At 41.8% G+C, this 11,291-nt stretch overlaps 2 protein-coding genes across 2 annotated transcripts; one reads left to right on the top strand and one right to left on the bottom strand.

Moving 5' to 3' along the window:
- Positions 1-843: 843 nt before the first annotated feature.
- On the bottom strand, positions 844-7,211 carry LOC104956211 (unconventional myosin-XVB-like; the record flags this gene model as incomplete). Its single annotated transcript, XM_010783682.1, has 10 exons — positions 7,123-7,211; positions 6,874-6,980; positions 5,184-5,243; positions 5,001-5,076; positions 4,727-4,845; positions 2,761-2,876; positions 1,945-2,086; positions 1,695-1,806; positions 1,006-1,294; positions 844-907 (listed from the first exon to the last, which is right to left on the bottom strand). Coding segments are annotated over exons 1-10 (1,104 nt in total), but the record flags the coding sequence as incomplete, so codon positions are not given.
- A 384-nt stretch (positions 7,212-7,595) lies between these two features.
- LOC104956210 (anther-specific proline-rich protein APG-like) lies at positions 7,596-10,858 on the top strand. Its single transcript, XM_010783680.1, has 7 exons — positions 7,596-7,616; positions 7,729-7,807; positions 8,280-8,402; positions 8,522-8,690; positions 9,671-9,761; positions 9,899-9,959; positions 10,851-10,858. The coding sequence occupies exons 1-7, from the start codon at positions 7,596-7,598 to the stop codon at positions 10,856-10,858; spliced, it is 552 nt and encodes a 183-aa protein (XP_010781982.1).
- The last annotated feature ends 433 nt before the right edge of the window (positions 10,859-11,291 follow it).

Here is an 11,291-nt window from a genome sequence, read left to right as displayed (position 1 = left end):
ATATAGTCTATGATGTGGCAGAGGCCAAGTGTCAGCGGGAAGGGCTATGATGAACATGTATGAGATTAATGTCTATGGTGCTATTTTATGCTACATTCCATGCTGGCTAAAGATGCTGTCTATGCTTGCTAGCAATGTTTAAACGAAGTAAACTGGATATAAAACCCCAAACAGGCGAAAACCTACCAGTTTCACCCACTGTCTCTGCCACCTCCCTCCATGCCTGGTTTCTCCGGTTTGTATCCCGGTAAATAGTTCTGGTCGTAAAGAACCGGGTGATTTCCTACCGTAATTTCTCGTTTGGAATAGGAGGAAATGAACTGCGGTCTGGCTCTCCCAGCTTGCATGCGGTTTGATTGGCTACTATGGCTAGCGCTTGTACTGTCAGATTTGCATAAACGGGATTTGATTGGCTGACGCTTCCAGCTCAGCTTCAAAAGTTGAACATTGCTCAACTTTTGAATCCTGAAAATCCTGTAAATCTTCGCTTCGCTTCCCCACAATGCAGTTCGGCGAAAAGCGAGGCAAAGTGACGTCACTCCCATTCAAAGTCAATGGGCAGAGAAGCGTTGGAAGATTTTTTTAAAGCTGCTGTGTGGACGTACCGTTAGTGGATGAATGCTTGCATGATATGATCAAGGGGCAGTACCCATAGAGTCCAGTAGAGGGCTCCGCCTGTGCTTATATAACAAGGGTTACCATACGTAACCCCTCGTTACTGCACTCTGGGATGGTTAAAGTCTGCTGTGGTTGAACACATGGATACGGATGTGTCCATGTACAATCCTGGTAGTATGAACAAGAGTAGACCAGGTCATCTGATGTCAAACGGGTCACTCTTACCTCTGTGTGTTTAACCGCCTCTGAAAAAATCCTTCCAGTTGCTGGCAGACCTGTACTCCCCACTCTTTAATAAAAAGATGATGAGCACAAAATTAGCCATGACGTGATAAAAACCAAACCATCGGACTGTAATCGACAATGGTTAATATTCTTCTGTCGTACCTGAAGTAGTTCATGGCAAACTCAGCCATGCCTGAGAAGATCTCCAGCTCCAGGACCGAGCCCTTGCGGGAGCTCTGGACTGACCTTCGGGCCAGTACCGAGCCCTCTCTGCTGGATGGACCTGGAGGCGGGCCGTTTGATTGACTGACAGGTGCAGCGCCCCTCGTGCTCTTCCTCTTGTCATCTTTGCGTTTGAAGGTCCGACAGTGGTAATCGGGGGCCGCAGATGGCTGGGTCAGGTCCTCTGGGAAAAGCCCAGAGCGCCCTCCCAAGGTGCCAAAACTCCATCCTGGTGGAGCAAAAACAACATTTTTGTTGATAAGGAGATTCTGAAGCCACCAACACCTCTCCTAGATAGGAGCAATACATACACACCCCATAGTGTAGCATATTTTGTTGTATTGTGTCTGGTTGTGGCCTTTTAATGTCTCTGCTGTTTTGGCCTTTATTCATCACCACTGTAAGTCTACGTGTAGCTTTGGAGCCCTTTTGCATCTCTCTTTAGGTGTTTTTGGTCTCTTTGTAGTCTTTTTGTGTTATCATTTTGAGTCTATTCCTGTTTGGTATGTATCTCATTGAATAATGTTTTGCAGATGGGCATCTAACACTTTTGGCACAGTGACCCATTCTGAAATCAAGCATGCAAAAAATCTCCCTCAAACTGTCTGGCACACAAATAATGACCTCACCTGTCTGGAGTCTGTCCATCGGGAGCAGTTTGATGACCTCACCCCTGCTGAAGCTAAGCAGACTCTTGTCATCGGTCACATAACTCTTCAGGGCAACCACATGGCCGGAGTCCTAGAGAGAAAGAAAAATATGTCAGGGTGATATGTGGAGTAAAAGTTAGAAAGCTCTATCACAATTGGGGGGTCACATGGCCCAACGATTGTGAAAGATGATGAAAATAATGATGATGCTTTAAGAGCAAAGCAGTACCCTGAGGAGCTCCTGGAGGAAGAGCTGGATCATGGCGGTGATCTGTGGAGCTCTGGAGGACTGCAGCACCAACACCTCACTCTTCAGCTCCACCTCTACCCTGTCTGTTCCCCGGAGCTCCACTGACAGCAGCTCTGCAAAACTACAGTCATGCGCAGTTAACAATCTGAGGAAGCAGATGAGCTGAAAGAGACTAACAGATCTGATAAACAGTTAAAGAAGAACTTAGAGAGTGAATAGCAGACAATGCCTGTGACAGTGTTAATACCATCATCACTACTAAGGAAGATTCTGTTGAAAGCAGGAGAACACGAAAGCTTTTCACTTTACATTTCACGGCATAACATCATTCTGATTAATTTGGGAATTGTATTCTGGCTGCAATGCATTTCCAAAAGGAGGAGAGGCTACCAGAATAGCAAAACTAAATAATAAAACTAAAACTAATGTCTTTATTTTCGCTTTAACTTCTATATTTTACTGTGGCTTTTTACTCAATAAAAATATATAGAGGGGCAACTCTGCACGTCTCCCATCATGGGCTCATAGTAGGTTTCAGGTATCAAGCTGAATTTTGAAATGACAGGACAGTAACGCATCACGGGAAGAGATGTCATATTGTTTAAATATGGGGCTAATGGTACATTTTGTCAGACATTTATAGTGTTAATCAAATGCTTCTAGGGTGGGAAACATATTTAGCATCACACAGAAATAAAAAACATCCTGTTTTTGACCTAAGACTTAGACCACCTTATGTGGAAACATTGGAAGAAACCAAGAAGAATATGAAGTGATTTTGTGCTGCGTGTGCACCTGTAGCTCCTGAGCAGGCGGAGGTGTTTGGGGTTGATGCCTGACGCTCTGACCACCTTCAGCAGGCGGATGCCTCGATGAGACACAGCCAACACCTGAGCATCCCCACTCTCCGGCTGCAAACACACACACAGACACAGAAGATGCATGTTAATAGCAGTAAGAGATTAGTGATCCAGCATGAGCTTATAGAATCATGTGTTTCAAGTCATACTAGTGGGTTACTCATTTAGTTTTGAGGAAAGAGGCCGATCTATTTCTATGACCAATAGTTGTCTTCATTGGCATGTGAGGTATCAGCAGAAAAAGTTCATGGAACCTGGGATTATTTAAAGAATGAGGGGACAGAGGTCAGTAAGAGTTCAACTACGCATGCAGTTTTGAGGAGCATATCAACTCTGAGATTCACTTAGACTGTAGGGACATTACGCTATTGACTGCTTTGTTGCAAGGTAATGTGCCTCTTATAGTGCTGGACAGCAATATAATATCCGACTTCAACCATCTCTGTGTCTGTGTTTTATTGATTCCTCCTTGTCTTATTATTTAATGTTGTGAGTGTTACATCGGATCCACGACAAGCTCCTGGCCTTAATGCTTCAAATAAAACAAGCAGTCATCTCCTGTAAATATTGTATTATATTGTCACATTAAAACCATTTTGCCCTTGAATCATTCTGTAGCACAGACGGATTTCCTTATTATATAAGGTTTTGAAAAGTCCATAGCCAAATAAGTTAAATCTTCTGTTTAAGAGTAACACACTCTTATTAGAATTAAATCACAAAATCTATTGGAACCTGTTCAAATACAAGTATGTTAATCAGTTACATTAAGATTGATTTGTAACCTCACTGTCGATGGCCAAAAGTATTCTATTATTAGAACCTGTTTATGCTCCCTCTAAAGCAAATCATAAATGACCAAAAGGTTTATTATCCCGTATTATATCTGTTCATTGATAAAGCAGAAAGTTGCAAGCAGCTATTGTCTGCGATCGCAGGATATAGTCTTGTTAGATGTGCCAAGAGTAAGGACTGTCTTAGGTAAGACAGCTTTTATGTGCGCAGCTCAACTTGCTTGGAACAGTCTACAGGCAAAATTGAAATTGAGCATTTTTATTTCTCTGAATGTATTTAAGGCACGTCTAAATGAAATGCTTTCTGACACTCTGGGTATTTGTAAATGTTGAATATGTAAATATGATATCCTCTGTTGTTTGTTTGTATGTTGTTTTTATGTTTCATGTGGAACTAAATGATGCAGGTCTCCCTTGTAAATGAGATCGATGATCTCAAGGGACCAATCTGTCTAAATAAAGGTTTGAAATGAAATGAAATGAAATCCAAGCTTCACAGACAGCTATTGTACCAAATGACTTCCTGTAGCTACGGTTCAATGACAATACCGTTTAATCTAATCTAAAGCACTTAAATGCCCATTACATAAATACATACATAATGGAAATCATTGTATTTTGCAGCAATGATAGATTGAAAGGTATTACTCTGCTGGTAACCAGAGCTTTAGAGATTCAAGTAAGACATTTTGAAATGGGTTCAGTCTATATTTGAAAAACATAGTTGATGCCTAAACCCAGCAGGATGGACATATTTAGAACACTGCTGCCTATCAGAGCTTCTTTTAACATTTCGCATCCAATAGAACTCTAAAAATCACTGATGTTCTAAAATGTTTGCACTGTTTTCCAGTCTCTTGTTGAACATATTTGAAAATAAATCAAATGTATGTTGTTTTTAGCTGAACCAACTGATGATCTGAAATGCTCCCCAACACTAGCCACCTTCAAATCTCAATAAAGACAGAAGCTGTTCTGGGCCAGTGATTGGTTGGATTCCTCGACTGCAATTATTTAACTGTTTTAATCACAATGTATTCTTTATTCTGGTAAAGCTATAGGATAGACTATCCTATCATAGTGAGATGCTTTACATTCCGCTCTCACCTTCACAGGGAATAGGCGGGTGAAGTAGTTCTCCCAGTTGTCCCGAGCAGCCATCACAATCCTCTTCTTCATGTTGTCGTTCTGGATGGTGCTTATAGTCATTCCTACGTTGAAATTAGCTAGAAGATATGTGAAAAATTGGATGATGATGAGCAAACTAATGCAGAAACCAATTCGAATTGATACAGTGTATATTCAGTGATAATTTATAACAGCCCTTTGTGAATGCATTTACAAAGCAGTTATCAGTTATAAGACGATGTGTCCCTCTCACCCAGCAGGTCCTTCATCTTCCTCCTCTCCTCTTTGCTGATCCTCACACAGCTGTCCGAGTATGTGTCCTTCATGATCTGAACAAATGTAACAATAATTGCACACTATCAAACAATCCAAGGCTACTGTCGAGAAATCTAATAGGATGGCTTATATATCAGGTTAAACATGATGGGACACTGACCTGTTCACATAACAGATTGAGGATGTAGGGCCGGTTGAACATCTCTCTGGGGTAAAACACCTGCACACAAACACATGATACATTTTACTCACAAGATTTCGAGTCCTAGTAGGGCATACAGTATTTGCTGCATTCATGTTGTGTCGAAATAATTGGAAAAAGGACATTTGGGCTTTAACAGTTCCTGTCATCATCCCCTCAAGATGGTATATTAACTCAGAAACAGTCAGCAATAAAACCTAATACGTCTCTGTGTAGTGCCCATGTTGTTTCCACATAACATAAAGCTCATAAACACACGGAAGCTGGAATAACCGTGTTCAAACTTTGGAATATGAACCTTTTGAGGAGTATGCATAATTGGCCTCGGCTGAGGTCTTTGCTCTTCGACTTGGTGTTATGTGAGTAGCCCATAGCTGCTGTTAACAACTGCTTGCTGCTGGACATGAGTTTAATGAGAGCTGTGATACTGTTCCAAAACACCAAAGTTCTGGCCAACAAACTGTAATATATCAACTAAAGTTGCCAGTTATGCTAAGGTCAATTTATGGGATTTGTTGACAATGAGAACTACTTTTCGAGGGCAGTGACTGCAGATATATGGAAACGGCTCTGGAAAATAAACCTGGAAGTAAGCTTTAAAGGTCCCGTATTATACTATTTTTCAACAATATATTATAGGTCCTAAAGATATACAGAACATGCCTTTGAAGTGTTTGGCTGAAACACAAAACAGATCATTGTAGCATCCCATAGTGCTGATTATGTGTCTGTAGCTTTAAATGCTAATGAGCTGCTCCTGGCCACGCCCCTCTGAGAAGTGATTGGTTTAAAAGAAAAAAAACACAACGGTGCTCTAGGAGGAGATTCAGGTGATAAGGTGGGCGGGGCAGTGGCGGTTCAAGCTGATATGGTGCCCTGGGTGGTGCACCTCCCATCGCATTATTGTTTCACACAACCCAGGCCAGGAGAAAAATAAATGTGCAAAACTATTTATATTGTATGAATGACTTTGGTGGCATTTTGAGGCGTGAGATACATTTTGCTAACTTTCGAAAGTGTTTATTTGATAGAGATAGTGTACCCGCCGCCCCTCTCTCTTTCCCCCCATATGAGGTGACCTGAGATCAACCCCGCCCTTCTTTGAGTGTGAGACCTTCCCTCCCAGCTGCCTGCTGTCATAAGGGCGTCCGCGCCTCCTTCTACCAACACCAATAGACTATATGAAATTACGTGCATATAAAAAAAATTTTTGACAACCCAATTTGGCAACCGGCCATGTCGCCAATATCAATATCCGCCACTAGGCGGGGGCTACCTTGGTTGGTGATTGGCTAATGGTTGCACAACCCAAACAAACTTTTTGACATCACAAAGTGGCCAAAATCGGATCAGTTGATTTTCAGACAGGTTTTTATCAGAATCAGAATACCTTTACCTTTATGTATAGATGGATCAGGACAACAAGAGAGGGAATATGAAACGTCATCAGCATACAACTTGAGCACACATCCCAATGGGGAAGATGGATCAATGATGCAAAGAGATGAGAGGAACTGCGGAGTTGGTGACAGTTTTCCTCAACAAATACACCTTTCACAACACAGTGTCGTGTGTGTGTGTGTGTGTGTGTGTGTGTGTGTGTGTGTGTGTGTGTGTGTGTGTGTGTGTCTGTGTGTGTGTGTCTTACTTCTTTGCGCAGGAACAGTTTTCCCGGCACATAGGAGTAGGAGAAGTAAACCCCAGCAGAGAAGCGGTGCAGCTGTGAGCGGATGCCGTCCCCATCTGGCATCACATCTGCAGGATATTTACAGGGGGGGGTCACTGACTGATGTTAACCTTACATTCTATAACACATGCTAGTTAGCAGCTAGTCAGCTAAAATGCATAATATAAGAGGCCTTTAATATCTGGAGAACATGTAGAGAGCAGCACCCACCGAGAGATGGGGCCGCCATGGGGGGCGGGTCAGGGATGTGCTGAATGTCGAGTGCAGGGCGTGTGGGAGGTGGGGGGTACTCGGGGGGAGCAGGCGGGGGGTTATTGGAGTGCTGAGAGCCGAACAGGTCCCCCAGGGAACGCTGCNTTATATATTAATACACATGATATACTGATATCATTCTAATTCTATAATGCAGTAATGTATTCTAAGAGTAGTTCAAGTATCTACATCTACATCTAGTTCAAGTATCTACATCTACATCTAGTTCAAGTATCTACATCTACTTTTTCACAACAAGTACTTTTTCTTTTTACACTTTAAGTGCATTTAGCTGATAATATGACTGTACTTGATATTATTCTGAAATGAACCATTTTACAGAGTGAGTACTAACTTGTTGTACTATATTTTGATGCTAATCATTTTGTACTTTACTTAAGTAACATTTAGAATTCAGGACATAACTTGTAATGGATGATTTTAAGACCATAGTATTTGTACCTTTTTTTTTATTTGTACTAACTCAAGTAAAGGATCTGAGATCTTCTTCCAACACTGTCTCCCCCCCATGTGTTAACACGTTGTGTGCCATGTGTTCTCCAGCCAGAGCGAGTGGTGGACCCCCCAGAGCCAGAGGACCTGCAGTCCTTCAGAGACAAGAAGAGGTACTTCCAGAAGATCGGTGAGTGGAGCTGAGCGACCTGTACAAACACCTGGAGCTTCTTTTTCTGCTTTTTACTTAACTATCTTTCAAACTGGCAAATTTTCTGTCACATCCACACAAACTCTGATTCATCTCTTCTTGTGGATCTGACTTTGAGAAGAGTCGAATATCATAGTGGAAGAGATTTGTGTTCATCCTGTCATAAAACACAAACACTTCTTTATTTAATTATTACTTTATTCCACTAATGGCAATTATTAAAAAACAAAAGATGTACACTTAATGCAGTTTTTGTAGCCCACGATGGACAGGAGCAGGGAAAATAAAATTGTATTTGACCTGACCCTTATTCAAAAAATGTAAATAAAAGTAAATCAATTAAAATAAGGACACACTTATTAAGTGTACTATAAGGAGACTTTCTACGATATCTGATAGAATATAAATGCAATTATTGTGTGTATATCCTCCATTCTCCGCTGTCCTCCAGGTGATCAGCCCTATGAAGAAATCCCAAAGCCTCGTTCACCCCCCCCCAGCACATCCAGGCGGCAGCAGCGCTCCCCATCACCGCCACAACCATCACCCCCCCCTTCAGCACCAAAGCCTGCGGGTAATAAGATTAAACAAGTTCAATGGACACAATAACATTTAGTAGAATGTAGACATATTGAGGCGAGCTGTCCCTGCTTTCTGTTGGCATCTGAATCCTATATATCATATCTCCCACAGTGAAGCGTCTCTACACCCCTCCTGTCGCAAAAGCAGACCCCCCAAAAGAAACACCCACCCCAGCTCCTCTAGCTAGCCCTAAGCCTGAACCCACCTCCAACATCCGGGAAATCATCAAAATGTACAACAGCCGACCCGAACCAGAGGCCAAACCCTTCGAGCCCGTCAGGTCAGTCTCTCTCCTACAAAGTTTGATCTGATCTAATATCCTGCTGGATGCTGATTGATCCCTTTTTGTCCCACATGTTGAATGGGCGTCACATCAGGCTTTGCTCAAGAAACATCAGAAGGCATACTGTCTGACCTTTTGAACTTTTGTGTGTTTGGCAACATTTGAGCAGCTCTGCAAACATGACACTGCAAACTCTGAGTGCAAAAACGTAATAATAGACACAATCCAAGAGGAGATTCATGATTTGAGAATGTGATTTCACGTCATACTGGTTTAGTGTTAATATATATGGAGCGTTTTGGTGATGTCATCCTGCATCATCAGTGCTACATGAACCTTGTATCTTTCTGTATTTCTTTATCTTCTATGGTGTCACAAAGAGCTTGTTAGGAGATAACATTATGGTTATCAGGAGAATGCAGCTGGGCCCATATTGTAAAATATTTACACAGAGTAGGACACAAGCTCAACAAACCTCTGTTTATGGTGGTTACCAATGATGTAGGATTATTATGTATGACATGTATAAATAACTTTTACAGATTTCCTGACAGTTCATGAAAGGGCTGCAACAATAAGTCTATGGACAAAAATGTTGATAATGGATTCGTAGCTACAGTTATTTTTAGTGCCAGAACATGTCGTTTTCAGCCTCGGAAATATTGAGATTGGCTGTTTCTCTCTCTTTTATTTTTTCACTTCTTTTTTTTTCAAACAGACACATCTGTTTATCCATTTATTGAAAGAACAATCGTCAGAATAATCAATAATTCAATAAATAATTCTTAGATGCAGCTTAGTTCCTCATCGGCAGATTTATAAATGTTTAATCTCTTGTAATACTTTGAATGACATTTTCTTACAACTTTCAGCCCCTGACATTACCAGGACTCCTTGAAGTTCCACAGTCACCAAAAAGCACTACAAATAATAACTTGTGTAATGTTGGTGATTCACAGTTTGTATTCTCTTCACAGGCCTCCGGCACGGAATTTTAAGAGGCAGAATGACCCCAAAGAGGAAGCTCTGGCCAAACTCAGAAGTAAAGCTCCAGTGCCACAGCAGCAGGTCAGGAGGGGGGGCCGGGGGCAAGAAGTCTGAAATGTGTTGAAATGTATTTTATCTACAATGTCTCGTAATAAGTATCTTTATCTTTAATATATGTTTGCTCTATCCTCACATGTTCTATATCTTCCTGCTATCAGAGACAGTGGGTGCCTCCACCAGTCAAGCCTAAAAGGGAGCTCCCCCCCCCAATGAGCCCGNGTACTTTTTACTCCACCTTATTTACCGTAATTTTCGGACTATAAGGCGCACTTATATATGTACACATCATTCAATTTAGCTGCTGCGGTTTATATTCAGGTGCGCCTTATAGTCCGAAAATTACGGTAAATAAGGTGGAGTAAAAAGTACAATATTTGCTTCTGAAATGAAGCTGAATAGAATTATAAAGTGGCATTAAATTAAATATGTCAAAAAAAGTCCTAAAGTACAATACTTAAGTAACGGTACTTGTTACTTTCCACCACTGCCCACTAATAACACTGCCTCACATTAAGAGAGTTAAACAAAAAGGTTGCAGATTTACTTTCTTTCTGTACTGTCAACAAATATAATGTGCAGAGCCAAAAGAACAACACATGTTTCTAAAAAATATATACTGTAGCAACAATACATACACCGAAGTATATTTTGACTCAATCTCACATACGCCATCTTGCAGACACTTGAGTAGGTGTACTAGAGCAGTAGCAAACCGAATTTGACATCTCCCAGCTCAGATACCAAGAATGTAAGAGTTAAGGAGACTCTTCACCTTATAGAGCGTCTACGCTGCTCATCTGACTTAGTGATGGTTCTTCACAGATTGATGTAGCTGCATTTAATTGTATTTTTAGAAGGGGCAAACTGTGTGTAGAAATATTTAATTGATAACTGAAGAGTTCTAAACGACTGCGTTAAAGTTAAGGTTATGTCAGGCTTCATGTCTCATCCATCCTAAATTGTTTTTTTATGTAATAAATAATGCAGTATATATCTCTTTGGTTTTAGGATAAGAACCTGGGCCAGGGCTAGGTCTTTCAGCAGAGGTGTAAAGTAACTAAGTACTAATTAAGCACGAGATCTGAGTACTTCTCCCACTCTGTCTTTCAGTAAGGTGAGGCTCGTGGTAGAGGTCTTCAGAGGACCAAACAGTTTTTTCCAAATGGAAATCCCTGGCATCTTTTATTTGAAAGCTGAGACCCAGACCCACACAGACCCGAGGAGTGTGGGACCACCACCAGGCTGGACTGGAAGGCACAGCTCAACACATTTACAGCTGATGCTATTAACCCACCTCTGGTACAGGCTGCCTGTGCCTGGGGGGGGGTTTGAAGGCTTTGGGCCGTGCAGGTGGGGGTGAGGGAGATCGAGGGGGAGGAGAGGGGGAGTCGGAGCGTCGCTGGGACTGACGTTTCCAATGCTTCTCCTTCTCCTTCTCCTTCTGCTTCCTCTGCTGCTCCTTGGTCTGCTGCTGAGAGAGAGTCATGGCCTGCATGGTCATCTGCTGCGCCTGAGGAAGAGGAGGAGGAGGAGGAGGAGGAGGAGGAGGAG

The sequence above is a fragment of the Notothenia coriiceps genome, unplaced genomic scaffold (genome assembly GCF_000735185.1).
Source record: "Notothenia coriiceps isolate Sejong01 unplaced genomic scaffold, NC01 NC01_scaffold00025575, whole genome shotgun sequence".
Taxonomy (NCBI): domain Eukaryota; kingdom Metazoa; phylum Chordata; class Actinopteri; order Perciformes; family Nototheniidae; genus Notothenia; species Notothenia coriiceps.
This window is presented reverse-complemented; position numbering and strand designations above follow the sequence as displayed.